Source organism: Pezoporus wallicus, unplaced genomic scaffold (genome assembly GCF_028554395.1).
Source record: "Pezoporus wallicus isolate ANWC-B61680 ecotype Strahan unplaced genomic scaffold, APGP_CSIRO_Pwel_v1 contig_4131, whole genome shotgun sequence".
NCBI classification, from domain to species: domain Eukaryota; kingdom Metazoa; phylum Chordata; class Aves; order Psittaciformes; family Psittacidae; genus Pezoporus; species Pezoporus wallicus.
The window spans coordinates 3,971,303-3,991,495 of NW_026641950.1; the positions used below are offsets into that span (position 1 = coordinate 3,971,303).

The following is a 20,193-nucleotide window of genomic DNA, read 5'->3' on the forward strand; positions in this document are numbered from 1 at the left end:
AGCATACATTTAGCTAGTGCTCGAAGCATGAGTATGCACATCTTCCTATCGATCTGCACCATCCCCTAGAGTTTTGCTTTCTGAATACAAACAAGTTTAGCAGAGCTACTGTCCCATTCAACTTATCAGATAAAACACACAAATTGCTCCACAATTCCAGTCAGTTCCTATTTATGCTGGGAGGAATGTGTCACAGAGGATATTACAGATCAGCTGGTGGATAGTAACTTACGTGGTGTGAAGCAGCCTGGCCCACAGCTCTTGAAGAAACTCAGCAAACACCTGGGCCCAGAAGCTGGGAAATGTCTGGTTAAATTATGCCTCTGCACTTTCTCTCCCCTGCCAAGATCCTGAGGGTAGAGAAATAGCTGCCCAGCACTGAGACAGATGGGCATCTTTCTCAAGGCAAAGCACCAGCTCTCAGGAACCAGAACTGCCCAGAAGTATTGCCCCCCTCGAGAAAACAAATTGCTGCTCTTCAGGGCAGTGGCCCCAACTCCCACTGGGGTCAGGTTTTGACTCTATTCAGGCCTGAGGGCAGGTATTTCCAACCTTTTCCTCACTCTTTAGTCTCTTCCCCTTCTCTCCAGATTCTCTATCACTTGACATATCAGTACTCAAACCATGATCCCAAAACCACTTTTACAATCCTCACTGTAAATAACTTCTCGTCAGAAAGGAGTCAAAATTCATGAATACATTGGTAGTTTCAGTTTTTCCAACCTAGAGGCTTTTGAGATGGCAGGGAAGTGGGAAAAGGTAAGAAAAAAAAAAAAAAGGAGGGAGAAGTCCGTTTGAGACAACTACTTTTTTCTGTACCCTTGTTCACAGCCCAGTGCACCACCCGGTGAAATCCATATAAACCATCCACTGAGTACAGCACTGGCTGAAGAGATCACAGCATCATCTGGCTACGTCAGATGAGGCATAATTTGCTCGGTTTGCTTTCCATCTTCACTAGAACTAAAGCACTAGAAAACATAAAGTGGCAAAATGGGGATATGTGCTGTGACATGAGAAAGTCCATCACCTTTCTGGGGCCTTGCATACAACCCATGTAAAGACAAGGTGTCTCTAATTGTCTCTTTGTAGAGATGCCCACCTGTGATGCACCTGGATAAAAATCCATAGCTACTTTAAGACTTGCTGTGAAACCTTGGTTACTAAACATATGTCTTAATATATGAGAATCCCCTGAGAAGTGACACTGAATTTCTTGCTTGACAAAATTTGCTAACTTCTGTGTCCAAAGTGGCCATTCCAGTTACTTGGTTCCCCTCAGGTGCTCCCCAATTGGTCAGGGAGAGCGCAAGTGTCCTGCTGTCAGGCAGTGCCTGGGTACATGCCCTGAAGACTGTGGACCAGATGGTAAAGAGCACAAGCTGTGACGAGAGCTACAGACAGCAAAGGGCTATAACTTATATCAGCAAGTTTTATCTCCTAGTTGTGTTTTATTTTCCAAATGAGGAAGTCTCACCTGCTTTGAAGTGCTTATTCTGGAATTTCCAGAGGGGCTAAATCTATTATCAGTGTCAGTGGGTGCATACCTGGAAGAAAAACTTACATGTAAACAGCAGGTTTGCAAGAGCAGAGGGCTGACCAAGCAGAGGAATGAGGAAGCACTCTAACAGCTAGTCATTTATAATGCATAGAGGCATGAAAGTGCATATCAGCTCTTCTGCTGTTACTGTGCATTACTGTACCTGAACAGTGCACTTTGCATCTGAGGACCTCAGAGCACTTCACAGCTAAGCTCTCAGCAATAAACTGTGACATTTAAAAAACAGGAGAGCTATGGGAAAAACAGAACAAGACAAGACAAAACAAAACAAAAACTAAAAAGCCAGCTTGTCGTCCAAGATAAAGACAGGTAGAATGAGGATGATCTCTCATTCGACTTTTACTCAACAACTCATTGAAATGCTCCCACTCATACAAATGAATATTTGTGTTCAGCGACCTCTCATTTACTCCTCTACTTCTCTATATTTTTAAACACATGGCTTTTGTATGTATTAAGTTCAGGAAAGCATGAATGCAGATGCTCTGTATTTGGAAAAGAAGGGCTGTGAAAGAGGAAGAGTCCAAAATGATGGTGACTTACATGCAGGGTATTAAATGTGTCCTTAAAGACACAGACATTGGCACTGCAAAGGAAATGCTGAAGAGCTGTCTCTTCCTCTTTTTAACCAAATAATTTTGATGCAAAAGATTTTGTATTCAGCACTGACTCCTTAGTCCAAAGGCAAAACAGGGCATGCTTAACTTTAACTACTAAGATAAATTCTAACTTTTTTAAAAATTTTATTTTCAAATTAACCAAACAAAACTATCAAGAAAAACTCTCACTCTATCAGTGGTATCAATGGACTTAAACTTAAACCTTCAATTGTTAACTGTGCAAAATTAATTGTAAAACTAAGGAGAAAAAAAAGTAAAGTTCCAGAAACCTCTTTTTACCACCAAAATTTTGCAAGTATTACAATTCACAGAGTCAGTACATTTCCTGGGCACAAACTGACATGTCCGTGGTTCACCCTCACCTTTCAATCTCTGCTCTGTTGGATAACAGAAATCAAAGTTTGACAGCTGTCAGCAAATACTGACAGGCCCTAGCAGGACCTGCTCAGTGTTTCTGCAATCAAAGTCTGCAAGCCCTGCTTGTCTCACCTTGTTGTTCATTAAAATGTTTTGAAGGATGCAAAAAAGGTCTTTGTACTTCAAACTGGATCAGTGTAATTTCTTGAGAAAGGTGATGAATTTTACCAACCTTTTTCTACACAGATTTATCCCCAGAAGCTGATTTTGAGCACAGTGCTTTGGCATTGGAGCCAAACATGCTGGTCCTGCGTCCACGTGAACTTTCCTCTAGAAAATTGTTGCTGAATTCTGTGTCTCTCCTCCCATCAACTTTCACTCCTTTTACCTCCTTCCTCTCTCTCTCTCGTATTATCTGATAAAATGGAAAGAATTGTAGCAGATTCATTGGTAATCACAGCATTTTACATATTTTACTGGTGCGTTAACTAATGACACAGTCTCTGTAACACACTGTTTTCCTACAGCCATGTTTGAAGAACTGTGCACCTATAAATCTGATGCATCTTTAAAGTTTAACATTCTGTTTCTACATTAGTGTTTTGAAGCCTGAGATAAAAGAACTCTGTACTTCTGGAATTGTGAAAAATATTTTTGGTGATATAATAAAACCCTTCTCTTCTAAAATTACCTAAGCTACAGAATAGAACAGACTGATGTCCAAAGGCAAGCTAATCACTGAAACTTTACTTTTAGTAACATAATAGCAGCCAATATATTCTTACTATTTTTTTTTTGCAGCACAGTGATGATCCGTACCTCTTATTGCAGGGTCTTTGCAAGTGATGAATAAAACCAGGAGGATTATGGAGAATGGAGGGGCCACTTTTATCAATGCATTTGTAACCACCCCAATGTGCTGCCCATCGCGCTCTTCCATGCTGACTGGGAAGTATGTGCACAACCACAACATATACACCAACAATGAAAACTGCTCTTCTCCCTCATGGCAGGCTACTCATGAGCCACGTACCTTCGCTGTGTATCTCAATAACACTGGGTATAGAACAGGTAAGAAACAAAACAACAGTAGTTCTTTGTTTAAAGTGAAGATGACAGATATTCAGCAACGGGTCTCAAATCACTGCCCAAAATGAAGCAACTGTTGTCCCAAACTGAGTTTACAGAGCATAGATTTAGTGTTATGGAGAGGGAGGGTAGTGCTGCCTGCTGGTTCAGATCCGTAACTAAGAGCCATGTAAAGAAACTCACTTGTAATGAGCAGCATATTTTCACATTTGGATGTCCCAGGTGGGAAATTAGCTGTTGAGCAGTTATACCCAGTGTGAAAGAGGTGCTTTTTAGTGGCATTGTGGGTCTGAACTGGCAGTTCCAGCCATGATTATGGTCAGTATTATGGTCTGCTTGTGGACAGCTGCTAACTGTTACAGAAGAAGATGTTAGGGCCAGGCTGGAGACTGGTGCCAAAGACCTCACAGGAGCAAAGTGCCTGTCATGGAAGTGAAACAAGGTGAATGGTATAATTTAAATTTTGCCATGGGGTGATATTTCATTTACGTTTTCTGCAAAGGAATAGAAACGTCTTTAAAAAGGATTGTCTACTGTGCACCAATAAGATTTGATAGTTTTCTTGTGAATTCCTGGTGGTTTTCCATAGTTAGGAGATCCCTTTCCTGTCTACAAAGAACTCTTCTTATTCCTCTCATCTGTGCTTCAGCTTGATGTAAAACCTGATTCATTTCTGCATCACCTATCCCCTAAGATTCAATCCGTAGACATGTTAGGCTCCAGCCTGACTTCCCCTTCGTAAGGTACAGGAGTTGTGCAAGGTCATCAGAGTGCAATTTGTCCAGAAGCACCGTTTGACTACAAAGACTACCCTTTACAGGACCAACGAGGCACAGATCTTGGTGCCAACTGTGTTTTTTACAATGTAATTGGCAGCAAAGAAATTTGTCTCTATCAGTGACTTAGGTACAAGAACGGATCCCTTTCAAAACACAGAGCAGGCGAATGTCTCCATGCTGTCTGCATGTCCTAATTCTCTTAATGCTGCTATATCCCAAACCTCAAATTTGTCTGCCTGTTTGCCATCTTCACTACACAGACAGTTCACTCTTCTTAATTCTGTCTCTCTGCATCTGTAGTTCTGAAGAGCTTTTGCTCTGTGTAAAAAGCAAAAACAGACAAATACTTGACTTCTTTGAACCTGGTGCTGGACATGTGCTGAATAGTATTTCAGTCTCTATTAAGCTGGTTTTAATAAAGTTTCCATCTGAGTACAGCACTGCTAAACCCAAGTAAGGGTCAGCATCAAGGTTTTGGAGAACAATAGTGAGAGAACTGGCAATCACTGCTAAAAAAGGTGCTGAATTCACCCTAAAATATAAGCACTGTCTCATGGCTTATGTCTCAGAAATCCTTTCTGTTCTGCTTCATGTGGGAGTCTTTCTTTAAAAATTTATTATCTTATTGATCTGTAATCTAATACTTGCACAACTAAATGCTTGATGCATTAACTGGATAGCTCTGTCACTAGCCCTCTCTGCACTTCTCGGGGGAAACACTCTGCTTTGGGCATATCTTCTGCACTGCCTTGTATTATGAAGCCATGTGTAGATGTCTGCTAAATACAGACTTGGCCCTATTAAATGGAAAAGAAAAAAAAGGATCAAAAGAAAAGGAAAAGGGAAAAAAATCCCTTTCCGAAAGCAGGCAGAGAGAACATCAATCCTAAAATTGTCAGGGTAGGTGAGTTTTAACAAGGGGCAGGAAGGAGAAAAAAGAAATGGAAACAAATGAAAATACTTGTGTGAAACTCCAATTGTGACCAAGTACATTGTTCAACTCTATAAGAACATGGTCCCAAAGAATTTAACCATTTACTCCTTGCAAGATGAGCCTACCTTCTAATTACCCCACAATTATTTTTTGAAGTGATGGCTTAATTATCAGCAGATCTTATAATATATTTTTCAAGGACAGTGTTGCCTCATTAAGAAACCATCAAAAGTTCACCAACCAACTAATAACCCACATTTCAGAGCTCTAAAGTTTGGTAAAATTGTAATGACTCAAGAATACTGGGGGGGTGAAGAATAACTGGGAATGAAAAAGAGGGAACTGGGGAGAGAGAGTAGCTACGTGCCAGAGAGAGTAGCTACGTGCCACATAGGCTACTGGTGACTGTGTGATGATATTCCAGATGTTATGGGTATTTATCCTGTGCATTTCTGTGTGTTTTAAGAGGAAATCATCATCCACCTCAACTGGAAACTGAGGAGGAGAAAAAGAAGTGGGTGACCCAAGGCCACTCAGTTTGGTGACAGTCCTAAATAAGGCACTGGTCCAGAGAGCTCCAGTGCGGAAGAGGCAATGTGCGATAGCTCCAACCTGGTTCAGTGTCTGAAATGTTGAGAATTTAGCTCTCACTTTTTACATAGGATGAAATTATTATATAAGTTGATGGAAGTAAAGGAGTGGGAGAGTGTTTATATAATATCCTACTTTTGTTCACTCCAAATAGTTTCCAACATCTATAAAGCATCTGCTGTTTAAACCTGCCACAGCCTTAACTAAACCCTCTCTATTGCAATTGATCATATGTGGGCAGACTGCTTGTGAGGGGAGTCCTGCTGAAGCCACAAGGACTCCAAACAAGCACAGCAAGCCATTTAAAGAGAGGTCTGAAATGTGTTCTAATAAACTGCAGTCGTAATTAGAGCCCACTGGCAAAACCTCACAAAGAGCAGAATGGGTTTTTCTTCTCCATTTCTGTTTTACTCTTCTACTTCTGTTCTACTCTGATGTGACCTAATGGAGATGTTGCATTTCATGGAAAATATTCCATTTTGAAGATGATATGTCATTGCTAAATCATAAACAGGGACTGTGTCAGGTACTGTCAGGGCATACAATATTCAGAAACAACACTGACAAAACAAAATCACTTTTACTTCTAATTATCATTTAAAAAAAAATCCCAAAACAGTTAAGGATGTTTCAATGTTTATGGTTTCCCTTACTCACAAGATGTGTGCTAGAGTGCAGCAATGAGTCAACTGCACAGCTTTCTGATTGTTGGAAGTTCACAAAATTGGTAACATGAAACTGGAATTCATAGAAAATAAAAGGGAAGACACAGTAAATAAGTAGAAAGAGAAAACAAAGCAATTCTGGAGAGCTTCAGAGAGAGGAGATATTTGTTTCAGTTACATAGGCTCTAGCTGCTCATACTGGGGTGGAAAAAGAGTCATTCTGTAATCACTTTCAAATTTTGTGGAAACTGAGAAAAGCTTGTGAAGTTTTCTTTCACCTTGTGGTTGTTAATGTCAGTACACATCCCCTCAGCTATTTAGGTTCAGAAATTTTATTCATAAGATTGTTAGATGCAGGATTTAGGGAGTTTGCTTTGCGCTTTTCAAAGTATTGGCTGGTTGGTTGCTGTTCTTCCAGTCCGCCCTGCGCTTCTGTTAAAATCCCTTACTTTCTTTACCTTCTATTGTTCTGTGCCAGCCCTACAGCACATAGCTTTGCCTCCCAGATGTTCCCTTTAGTGCTGCCAATTCACACTGCCATTCACCTACACAAACACAAAGGAAAGCTTCAGGAGTGCACTACCTTAACCTTGGCTTCCTCCATCTTAATCACCAAGCAGTAGCTAAGCATTATCTTAGTATTTTAGAAGATGAAGATATGACAGCAACATAGCCAATATTCAGGAGACATAAATACGACAATCATGTTGTTGTTAAACAGTATGTCACACTTTGTATACTGCAGGATTTTTACTAGCTGAAGTTTCATCCCTTTGCAGATACTAAGAGAAATGCAAGTTTAAAAATCTCACCTTGACTGAACATGTTTATGCATTCAGAGCCCTCTCTGCTTAGTGTTACTTTGTGGAATTACTACCTTCTAATCCTCTCTCCTCTTAGCCCTTCACAGCGAGCATAGCTGTGCAGGAGAGGAGTCTGCCCAGACTCAGCAGCTGCTGACAGCCTCACAGCAGCATGCCAAACTCAAGACCAGGCTCTCCCTTATGGAATCTCTCTTGAAAGAGCTGAGATCACCAAAGCAAGCAATTATTTGCTTACCAATTTTTTAGAATTGCCTTTGGGAAGATTTATTTCCCAATATTTTATTTCTTGCTCAGAAATATCAACCAAGCAGAACAACATTCACGACTCACGCATGAAGATGTCCTGATGGTATTCTCAGCCTTCTGTGGGACAAAAATTGAGCAACTCAAAAATTTCTAACTAATTGCTCTTGTAAAACTCAAAACTCAGGAAGTGACTGGACAGCAGGATGTCACTGTCTGGCACATTTGGACATTGTTCATAGGCTTCTGTGCAGTGATGAACAGAAATGGTCACTTGATTGACATCTAGTTAATGTGTTCAACAGTACATGTCAGCTTCTGATGCGTGTCAGTTGACATCTGTCACTTATGGGTACATTTCTTAGTGTAGTGACCAAAGAACTAATAAAATGCCATGATGACAGGAACCTGAATGCTAAGGAGTATTTAAACTGTGAACCATTCCCTTCTGACACACAGGGCAAAGTTAATCTTTCACAGAGGGAGCAAAAACTATGCCTGCTGAAGGTGTGGGCAGACAATATGTTTCCTCTGGAGGCAAAGCCAGTGTGTTTCCTGTTCACAGCCTTACAGTATAATTCAGTGCCAGCGCATGCTATTTTTAGTCTGCATCGTTTCAGTGACCTAATTTGTATCCTGCCTCATGCACCCTTTCCAAACAGAGTGACAAAATATGGTACAGGAGTGGGGATGAGTGAGCAGGGGATGAGTCCTGGTTTTCAGAATATTCCTGAAGTGAAAACAAAGGAAGACAGAGAGAGAAAACTCTGAGCTTTCAGGTTCTTTCTTAATTGGTATAAAAGAGTCTGGGAAGCATCAAATACAATTTAACTTGTAAATATTTTAAATTATTAAAAATAGGCCTCACTTTACAGAATAAAATAGCACTTTCAGTCAAACTAAGAAATCTATCAATAAAAATGAAATACGCTGAACATATTCAGATAGTCTACAAAAAGTGAAATATAGAAGAAGAAAAAGGCACCTCAGCCTGTGCTCTGATTCTTGTCCCTATGCTTGTATGTCCTCAAGATGTTCCCATCCACCATCCTCTCCTGGGTCCAGTCAGTCCTTGACAGACATGTCCTGTTTCCACTGCTTACCATTAGCCATGTCCTTTGGCAGCCTGATCAGCAAATCTTCCTCTCCCACCCCCCTTGCCTTGTCAGTCAGCATCTTTCTCCTTTCTGCACTCACTGTCCGGTTTCTTGTGGTTGACATCACCAGTCCTGGGCCCCCAAGCCTCCACTACCCCTTCTGCTTGCCCTACCCAGCTCCTTTGCTGGGTCTCCTGCCATTCCCCAAACTGCTTGTCCTTTTCTGGTTATCTCATGCCCTCTGCATTTCAACCAACTTTTTCCCCAGTGCTGACACCACTCACAGGTGGACAAGAAATAAAGCCCTGAGGTGCCCAGATCTCCAGCGCATGCAAATGCAGGGCTTTTTTGAAAACAGAAAACTTTGGACTGTTCTCACCAATATGATAAAAGATATCTCCTTGACAGAGAGTCCATCATGTCTTTGACAGGGTTCGCTCTCTCAGGGCAGAGCATGGAAGTGCTATCAAATGAAAGCTCACTTAATATTTTTCAGATGTTAAACATAATTCATTTTCCATTACTGCAGTTCTCAAAGATGGCTACTGTTTGGGCTAAGAAGTTTCAAAAAAAAATCAGCCTGAGGCAGACATCCAGTGTGGAAAATTTCAGTCCAAGTATGAGAAAGTTATAAGCAACTGAAAACAGGGTCTTATAATGAGAAGTGTCAGACAACATCAGTGCTGGAAAGTGCTACCAGCTTGGCCCATAATACAGGCTTTGTTAAAGACATCACCCAGTATAACGAGTGCTATATCAAGTTATAGGCTAATGCCTTTTGCAACTGCTGAGTTATAAAATCTTTAATGCTCTTTTTGGTTATAATGGTAAACCTGGCAGCAACTGGGAAAGACTTACAAAGCTGGAGAAGTAGAAAACCTGAGTAGAAGTAGAAAACCTGAGGTTTTCTACTGCGGTTAAATTACAAGACTGGGAACTGCAAAATCTGAATAATATTCTTGGCAACGCCAGAAGCTTCCTGCATGACTTAGGTCTAGCTGAAGGTTAACCTCTTGGTGCCTCAGTTTCCTCACCACATTTTTGGGACAGTGCTTATTCCATTTGCTAGGCAGTGCTGGCATCCTGAACTGGCTTTCTGCACTTTAATGACGTGATACCCTAATCCTCTGTAATTTCTCACAAAACGGAAAAATCAAACTTCTCGGCTTTGAATCTATCACTTGCATAATGGGAAGAAAGCAAGGAGGAATTTACTGGAATAATCCGGAAGTTGCAGTTTTGCTGGGCTCTGTCCCCAGAAGCACGGAATCACTGTGTGTCAGCCCTGAAATGTCATATAAACAGCGCTTCGCAGCTCCTGTAAATGGTTTCCTGACTTTGTTAAAGGAAGTGGGCTGTCTACTTACAGCTCTTGTCTGGGTCACAGTGACTAAACCTTACTGCAGCATGCCTTTTTAAAGGCTTGGGTTTGTTTTAAATTGGAAACATTCCCGTAAGCCTCAACAAATAGCAAGGGCGGAGAACATAATATACGTCCTTTGATCCATGGGAGTGCAGAGATGTCTCACCAAGTAGATGTAGCCCAGTTCACCTGTACTCTAATCCACTAATACCAGCAGGAGTTATGGGACTAATTCTATTGAGTAATACTGTAAACATTAGTCATAAATGCTTGTGGAAGATACTGGGGAAAAAAGTACTGGGAATCTGGAAATTATGAAAATTTGAATTACATTCGTCTATAAATACCCTGACTTCAAACTCCAGAGATCCTCTGGGTCAAATTCTCCTTTTCTTCCATCCATTGGAGCCCCTATATCTCTCAGACCAGTTCAGGAATCATTATCTGATGGCTAAAGAAAAAACAAAACCTGTGTTAAGGTGTCTGTTCATGTTATGTACCAAACATGTATATTCTGCAGCCAGTCCTGAGACGCATAGATGTCTGTGTAACTGTTCACCATGTTGTTGTTTGCATAAACTTAATTGAACATACTCATGCAGAATACAATTATTCTGATATACTAAGCTACTCTACATGTGATTAAAAACTAACAATGTGTCCTGGGAACAGTTAGCAAAACTGCCAGAATGCAAATAAAAACTGCCCTATTAAAATGCAAAAATCGGTATTTATCTTTCTTGTTATCCCTGTGGGGGCCATTACATGCAATAATGAAAAGATGTCCCTTGAAATGGCATTACTTTTTAATGAGGCTTTTACTCATTGAGCCATAATCTCCATTTTATTAATTACAAGCAGAAATGGTTCCCTAAACCCTGTACTGCTGAGTTCAAGTGGCTTCTAAAGCTGAGCATTCCCAGTCAGACTTGGACAATTCAGCAAGTGTTGGGTACAGCTAAATTAAAGATGTGGGTTGTCTTTATGAGCCAAGCGTATGAAGATCCAGCAAGGACGTTTACACAACATGATGCTGGCTTCTAGGCAGTTCTGCAACATATTCTGTAGCACTTGAATTTTTTGCAATCCTCTGGTTAACAAAAAACAACCAGGACACCCACCGCGATTGCATGCTATTATTATTTGTCCCCATGGGCACTACTGTGCTTTCCGTTTACCGTGGCACTTGTCTTCATTCAGAGCGTGAACAGTCAGACACTAACTGCTGGCACAGGGCTCCAGCTCTGACTCATTTGCCCTATTCTATACTCAGTGGTACTAAGAAAACCCCACCATGAAGGGACTCAAACCTTGTGTTTCAGTAAAAGCCTGTTTTTTCCCTTCATCTGTCAAAAGCTCATATCTTCCTGAGCTTTTGACCAACAAATTACTCTTGGTTAAAGCAGTGTGGTAAATGTGATGATCCATTATCATGGCTACCACTGCTCCTATTAGTATTCAGGGCTTTACGATACATTTGACATGAGAACTGCTTTATTCTGCAACAGAGGGAAACATCTAATTCTGCAAACCGTCACTCCAGAGGCTGCTTAAAACTTGACAGTTCTGAGATTATTTTTATGATAAAATAGTAAATTGTTGCCAACACAAAGGTGAATTGTTCAGGCTGTCAGTCCAAAGTCTCATAACATGGACGAAAATCTGGAGTTCAGGGGCCACGGGGGAGCTAACAAAACATTATTAAAGTTAGAAAATTAAGTAATCTAAAGCAAGGAAATTCCAAGATGAATTGACCCTCACCAGCTCCAAGCCTCCCTTTTCTAAATTCAGTTTATCTTTTCTCGTCCTTATGCCCCAGGTCATTTCATCTCTGCATTTTATGGTGGTGGCTTTCTCTCAGGTAATGTCTGAATATCAAAAAGAGAGAGAAAAGAAGGAGAGAAAAAATCTGCCAATACTGAAAGTGTGGGGGCTTTTTCAGGTCCATAAAGGAACAACCTATAGTGACATTAAACTGAGAAGCTGTAGTAAGTCTTTCCTAATCATCTGCGCTACAGTTTTTCAGAGCTTAGCCATTTTCATAGAATCTTAAAATCATAGAATAGTTAGGGTTGGAAAGGACCTTAAGATCATCAAGTTCCAACCCCCCTGCCATCGGCTGGGACACCTCACACTAAACCATATCACCCAAGGCTCTGTCCAACCTGCCCTTGAACACTGCCAGGGATGGAGCATTCACAGCTTCCCTGGGCAACCCATTCCAGTGCCTCACCACCCTAACAGGAAAGAATTTCCTCCTCATAGCCAATCTAAACTTCCCCTGTTTAAGTTTTAACCCGTTACCCCTTGTCCTATCACTACAGTCCCGAATGAAGAGTCCCTCCCCAGCATCCCTACAGGCCCCCTTCAGATACTGGAAGGTTTCTATGAGGTCTCCATGCAGCCTTCTCTTCTCCAGGCTGAACAGCCCCAACTTTCTCAGCCTGTCTTCATACGGGAGGTGCTCCAGCCCACTGATCATCCTCGTGGCCCTTCTCTGGACTTGCTCCAACAGTTCCATGTCCTTTTTATGCTGAGGACACCAGAACTGCACACAATACTCCAGGTGAGGTCTCACGAGAGCAGAGTAGAGGGGCAGGATCACCTCCTTCGACCTGCTGGTCTCGCTCCTTTTGATGCAGCCCAGGATACGGTTGCCTTTCTGGGCTGCAAGCGCACACTGCCGGCTCATGTTCATTTTCTCATCAACCAACACCCCCAAGTCCTTCTCTGCAGGGCTGCTCTGAATCTCTTCTCTGCCCAACCTGTAGCTGTGCCTGGGATTGCTCTGACCCAGGTGTAGGACCTTGCACTTGTCATGGTTAAACTTCATGAGGTTGGCATCAGCCCACCTCACAAGCGTGTCAAGGTCCCTCTGGATGGCATTCCTTCCCTCCAGTGTATTTTGAGACAGATGTTCATAGCCAGCCCTGTTATTTACAAAGGCACTACATCAAAACCTGCAGATACTAACATTGCTTAAAGAAAAGCTTGCCAATGATTTTTAAATGGGCAAATCCATTTATTTTTCCCTAGCCTTTTTCTTGGAAGTTGCTGAACTGTTCAGCTAAAACGTTCCACAGAGCAAAATATAGCCTGAGTCAGATAGCATGGAAACTATCATCACTAACGATTGAAGTTTGGCAAGACTGTAAATAGGAGAGTTCAGGTCTCTGGATTAGTCAATATTAATTATAGGTGGGGCTATCAAACCATTCTACATGATAAATTGCCATAACTTCCATTTCACAGCCTGAAAACCTCTGATCTTTGTGGGAGGTTGGTTGGCAGTACAGTCCCTTAGAGAGGAGTACAGCATGCGGAGGTTCCCCAAGGTCACGTAGTAGCTGCTGGTGGATCTGGGATGGCATTCAGGAGGGCTGACCTCAGATCTCTTCTATAACCACAGACTGTCCTTGATCTTGTTTGGCTTGGTAATGCTTCCTCTGTCTTGGTCACATCACTTTCCCATACTTTTCTTCACTGCTGTCTCTGTCTTCTTTTTCTACAATTTCCTTGGCTTCCCATCTCACAGTGTTTCAGCATTTACCCTTACACTTTCCCTGGACATCTGACTCCCTGAGAGTTTAACCCAGTTTGGCTGCCTTCAAGGAGAGTTATGGTTTCCATTCTGGCAGGCAACAGAGCTGGGTACATATTCTCTCCCCACATTCACCCTCTTCACCTCAAGCTTCTTGACTTCTGTTCGGCCTCCAGAGAAAAAAGGAGATGGGCTGGCTTGCTTTCTTGGTAGCTGTGGGAGGAAGAGCTGGAAGCCTGGTCTAGTATCTTTAGGACTTGTTTATATGTCACATTCCACGTGGTATAGGAAAGTAACATTATATATGACCGTAACCTCTGGTTAGTGACATTTGGCAGTTATATGGTTTGATTGCACCATATTTATCTTGCCTCAGGCAAGTCTTAATTATGAACATTCTGATTTTTCCACCAGTCTTCCCAGGAAGTTCACCATGCCCACATCAATCAGATCTGTTTTATTTAAGCCCTTCCAAAGATGTGCTTTTTTGGTTAGATTGAATGTGTCTAGGTTGAATGCGAGGTTTTCCAAAGTGACTTCATTTCCTAGTACGAAAGAAGTGGAGGGGCTTGATGTGTGTCCCAGTGCCCAGTCAGGCCTGGCTGGCTGAGCCGGGGCTGGCAGTGAGGACTGGGGCTGTCCACCATGAGAGGTGCAGAGAGGTGGGCAGCTATCACCCAGAGGATCTCTGTCCCTGGAAAGGGAGAGGTCTCTGTCATTCCCTCCTATCCAGGGGTGTCTCATTTTGTGCGTACCTTTGTGCTGACTGCTGGGGCATGCACAGCAGAACTGCTGTCACAGGTGACCTTCCAGGTTCTTGTAAACCACAAGAAAATAAAGAACGCAAACAGTGGAGTTACTCAGACACCCCATTAACTTGCTGAGACAGAGATGGGGCTAATAAATCCCTAAAAACACAAGTTGAAGGCCCTGTCAGGTGTTTTGTCACCACACTTCCCAGGCACTGGAAAACCAGGGCAGAGCCATCCAAACTGACTTTTTATCCAGGCCAAAGACTATACACAAGCAGCTAAAGAGCTTTCATACCCATCTGTCCCTAGAAGCAATGCAGCTGTAGTTGCCAGGGTGCCATGCCAACATTAATCTTCCCTCCCAAAGCCAGTTGGCTGGCTTTTGGTGTCTGTGTATCTTTGGCATAAGCAATTCACAACTCCCAGATAGCTGGGAGCCCACTGCACCATGATATTGTTTTTCTTTTTACTTCCTTCTAGAGGAATTGGCAGGATCACCTGCAAACCCTCCTGGGCCCAACAGCAAAAGCTGAAAGGTTTGGTCTGAGTGGGTTCTGATTTGTCACCTGGAGCTAATGGAAAAAAATACACTTAATTTGGCAGGCCAGGTAGAGGTGCTTGACCTCCAAGTCTTTGCCTCTTCATTAGTTTTGCTTTACAGAAGCTGCAGCAGCAAAGCAGGGTGGGCATTCCCTCTTGCTCTACCCAAACGTGGCCCAGTGCGATGCAGATCTGGACTTCCCAGGCCTTTTATCAAACCAGCAAATGCAGCCAGGCTGCCAAGCCCAAACTTTCAAAAGTCAGAAACAGCTCCAAACCATCACAGAAGTTGTTTAAAACCACAAGGTGTTTCTCAGATGTTTCCTCTGGGCACTGCGTTTTTATTCCATTTTCAAGTGCAAACCAAGAGAAACATACTTATTCTAAAAAAAAAGAAACCCTGAAAATATTTCGTGTGAGCACTAGATTCCAAAAGATTAAGAGTCACGAAGGCTTTCAACTCTCATAAAAACTCTGGAAATAACTTAATTTTAATTTCAAAACCCTCTGAGGTATAAAAGGAACATTTTTGATAAAGCAATTCTGACTCATTCTGATACATTTTATCTTCATTCATGCATGCTTTTGATGCAGACTGTGTCTTGGATTGCAAAGCCTCATGTGTGTGTGTGTTTTGTTTCTTTTACCTTCACAGCTTTTTTTGGAAAATACCTCAATGAATACAATGGCAGCTACATCCCTCCTGGGTGGAGAGAGTGGGTTGGATTAGTGAAGAATTCTCGCTTCTATAATTACACCATTTCTCGCAATGGTAACAAAGAGAAGCATGGATTTGATTATGCAAAGGTACTTTCCAGACACATAAATGCCACATCATTAATCCATATTAAGATAACTTTCAGATAATTTATTAACCAGATAATTAATTAATTAACCAATTACAACCACAAAATTGAGATGTCATTTTCTCTCCATGTCACCGCAGATTGATTTCCACGTAAGAATATTAATCACACAGTGGATTAATCACAAGGGCTCTTCAATAGAGCCTGGTGATTCATCCCTTCCTTTCTCCCTTCCTCCTCCCTCTGCTAGAAAGTGATGGATTGGTGGCAGAAGCAAATAGTAAATAAAGACCTTTCCCCAAAATAATTGTGTCCCTTGCGCTACTGAAATCTGAATGGAGCTGAGTGCTGTCAGTTACTACCCACATAAGAGACCTTGGTTAATGTTGTTTTGCATTATACAGTGGACACCAAAAAAAGGCTGTGGGCCTTTGGTGTCAGACTCTGGGTGTGACTATGAGAAAAGATAAGCAGGAGAATACAGCCATTGGAAAACTTCAGAGCTTGTTTATGCTTTTGACAAAGTTTGGAAAGTATGCCAAGGTAACCTGCCCACTGCTGTGAAGTTTCTCAGAAAGGCTTAGGAGTGCAGATCGCAGACTTTCCAGCCTGGAGAAAGCAATCTGGAATTTCCTCAGACTGTAGCTTACGGAAGATGATACAGATGTTGCAGCTGTGGTTTCTGACCCATGTAATGAGATTTTATTGGAAGCTTGCAATGCCTGTTTCTGATTTCCCCACATGTAGAAATTACATGATTATATATTTATATATATATAAAAAAAAAGAAATAAAGAATATTGGTTAGTTATACATTCCTTACACACCCTGAGTATGTAGCTAGAATAAATAGGGAAATAGGAGGGGAGTAAATGCTTTTGGAGAACGGTCATACAGGCATTTCACTTGAACAGGCCACAAACCCAGAAATTATCACAACCCTGCTGCCTCACATTCATTGAAAACCAAAGTGGAAACCAAAAGGTGACTCACTGTCTCTTCCATATCCTTGCAGAGATTGTAGCAGCCAGGTTTACCGGGTGTGCTCTGAGCACTCTGAGCATGCTACAGGAGAGGGGAAGGGGCAGGGGGGACAGGGAACGGGTGAGCATGGAGGTCACAGCTGGTTGGCTTGTCCTAGTACTGACATGAGACACAGATCTTGTCCCTCAGGCTCTGCTTTTGCAGCTGTTCGGGGCCTCGAATCCACAACATAAGATTAGTCATGCCTGGAAGTGCTTGAAATTACAAACATTGTCTCAGCACTTTCTCAATGAAGCTCGCGCTAGACCTCCAGGCCAACAGTGAATACTCCAAGGTGACAGGTGGTTTAATTTAAGTTTTCATCTTTTTTTTCTTAGTTCCATTTCCTCCCTTCCCCTTGTAGGCTTCCATTTGCCACCTTGGCTGTGGGTTAAGCCAGTTTATTAGCAAGTCACAACCTTAATCTCAGCAGCTGCAGTTCTTAAAGTTGCACAATCAAATTAACAGAGCCTGCAGGAATTCAGCTGCTCCCTGCATTGGCTTTTGCAGTTTCTTCGGTAAAGATTTTTGCAGTCTGCTACCTGTTGTAGCTTTCTTCCACTTTGTACATATGTAAAAGTACACTCTGAACAAAATGTAGGCAGAAATTGTTTATGTAAACAGAAAACTAATGCAAGTGTCAATGCTTTCTTGCAGTTAGGAGCCATTACCTTGTGAAAGTGTTTTCTCAGTGAAATTCAAGAAGCATATCTTTGTCAGTATAGTCTGTTATTTTTAAATGTTACCTAGCATTATATTACAAAATCTGGTAATCATATTTACTTAATGCCTTCTGTTGTACCTGATTTGCAAAATACTGTCTCATTTTGTGTGGCATCTCCTGCTTAAGAAAGTAATTCCTGCTCAGTCTCCCCTATGCTCCCTTGAATCATACATCTCTTTGATGGCATGTTTTTACTTCCTGATCCGAGCTTTAATGAGGGCTTGAAAATAGCGTAATAACATGATAGTATGTGATCTAATTAATCTTGCACTTTGTAACTTTTGCTTTGTGTTAATCATATGTTCCAGGACTACTTCACAGACCTAATCACTAATGAGAGCATTAATTACTTCAGAATGTCTAAGAGGATATATCCCCATAGACCCATAATGATGGTCATCAGCCACGCTGCGCCCCATGGCCCCGAGGATTCGGCACCACAGTTCTCAGAGCTCTACCCCAATGCTTCACAGCATATGTAAGTCAAATTCACATGCTGCCAGACCCACTCCTTGTAGCTGCTTCTTTTGAGATACTTGTTTATGGAGACGTTGCAGGAACAGAAAATTCAAATGTAGGAAACTCATAGTAAGCAGCGAATGTTTGCTTGTTTCTTTTGCCGTGCTTGCTCCTCTCGGGGAGAAGAGTGACAGCTCTAGCCATTATTAAAGCAGAGAGAAGCTCTTTTCCTCCTGGGAAGTTGTGGGAGATTAAAAGGTCAGTATTTGGCTTTGTAAGGGCAGCTTCTTACAATACCCTGAAAATATGTAGACACAGGTCAGGATCTGTTGGAAAGATATTACTTCCTTAGTCTTCCTCTAGGATATGTGCTTCCTGGGCAATAACTAAGTGAATACACTGAGAGTAAAAACACCCTTTTGTAGCTTTCGAGTGCAGCAGATTTGCTTATAGACTAGATGCCAGCAGATTCCCAAAATAGCCTTTTAAAGACTGCATTTTTAAATTAAATATGCTTAATCTTTTCTGGTCACTACAATAATAATTTTTTTAAGAATTCTTCAGTTTGTTTCTAGAACTGGAACCAACTCCAGGTAAAAATCTGTGGATAGTCCTGGATTCCACATCTTGCTTAATACCTTCTTAAGCATATTCTGGGTCCTTTTCCTCATAGTGAGGTGTTATGGAAGCTTTCCACTGCCTTTCTGTCATGGAAGCTTTCCACTGCCTTTCTGTGTACCATGGGCATGTAGACCACTTTTTCCATTTGTGCTTAAACGATGTCTTTGCACCTGTTTCCACACAGGAAAAAAGTCTAATAAAATACTTTACCTGGACTGTATATTGATTTGACCTCTGAGGATGAGGAGGAATCACCTTCATCACACAGTGAAAAACCTCTTTGATCTACAAATTGCATTTTGGACGTTCTAGCTCACACTAGGAGATGTTTTTCATAGTTATATTAACTACTTTAAAATTGCAAAGAGTAGTAATCGCTGCATAAACTGCATGCATAAACTCATCACTAGTTATGGCAAGAAAGACACTGTTCATGGCACATGGTTGAATATTTGTTAGTTTGTACTTTTTTGTCCTCTTATTGGCTGCTACTTTCTAGATATGCCACTTTCCCTGACCTTACACACTTAACTGTATTTTTCTTATCCTATATTCTCAATGATCCCACATTCCTGAGTCTAGACTTTGCAAGTAAAGCAAACCAGCCAGCAGTGATTCGTAGCTATTTAGATGTTCAGGATAATTTCTACCTGTGTACAGAAGTGATGAGATTCAAGTTTGTATATATTCACTTTAAACTGGTTCTCAGGTAATCATGCTGAAGAATTATTATCACCTTTTTATATCCAAAAAGTAAAATAAGATAGACATGAACGCATAAAACCAGCCATATTGGGTTGTATGAAAGAACTTTCTAACTTAGTATCCTGACTTATGTGATTCAGCAGAAAGCAGCAGGGATTGTTTGAGGGGGGGGAGGGACAACACTCAGATAGAGAAAACCTCACCAACAAACTGGGAGAGGTTCATTTTCCCTGTTTTTCCAGCTTCTGAAAATTACCAGTTCAGGCAAAGCATCAGGCTACTGTGCCCCGTTCCCTCTGTATCAGTCTGATCACTATTTGAACTGCTGTGTCAGCCCCACATCTTGTGGCAACAAGTTCCACAGTGTCAGCCCATGCACTGGGGACAAAGGACTGCCTTTTCTTTCCTTCTAACCTGGAGCTTGCCCATGCAGGGTGTCCCCTGCTTCCCATCTTGTGAAGAATAATGAAAGTCACTACATCAAATTTAATGGACCTCTCCCATGTCTTCTTTCAGTCACCCCTTTTCATAGGAAGACAGTTATATCTATTTGTTGTCGCTCTGTTCAACAGATTGCTTCCCATTTAGTGGCACAGATTGCCTGGCCTCAGGCAAGCCATCCTGTCTGCTGGGGGACTATCCATCATTCAAGAGAGTAGAATTGAAACTGTTTCCGCTTAGCTGTGGGGACTGTGTCTGGAAGAAAAGCGCTGAATCTTTGTATCTCACCCTACCTCAGGCCAAAGCAACTCATTTTAGGCTCCATGCTCAGTGTCTTCTCATAAAAGAGTGCTTGTAGGAGCTTGCATTGGTTTATCATGCTCCTGGCACTTTCTACTGCTTTGTGTTTTCAGCCTACTTGTTTTCTAGCTTGTGCTGCTAGAACCAAGGGTTTAGCT

At 41.7% G+C, this 20,193-nt stretch overlaps 1 protein-coding gene across 4 annotated transcripts in view; it reads left to right on the forward strand.

The window, feature by feature from the left end:
* SULF1 (sulfatase 1) overlaps nt 1-20,193 on the forward strand; it is a 122,840-nt gene that overhangs the window by 62,654 nt on the left and 39,993 nt on the right. For all 4 annotated transcript variants that reach the window (XM_057426177.1, XM_057426175.1, XM_057426174.1 and 1 more), the window contains 3 exons: nt 3,370-3,609; nt 15,612-15,763; nt 17,818-17,987. In XM_057426177.1, coding sequence (XP_057282160.1) covers nt 3,370-3,609; nt 15,612-15,763; nt 17,818-17,987 — 562 coding nt within the window. The remainder of the gene's footprint in view (nt 1-3,369; nt 3,610-15,611; nt 15,764-17,817; nt 17,988-20,193) is intronic.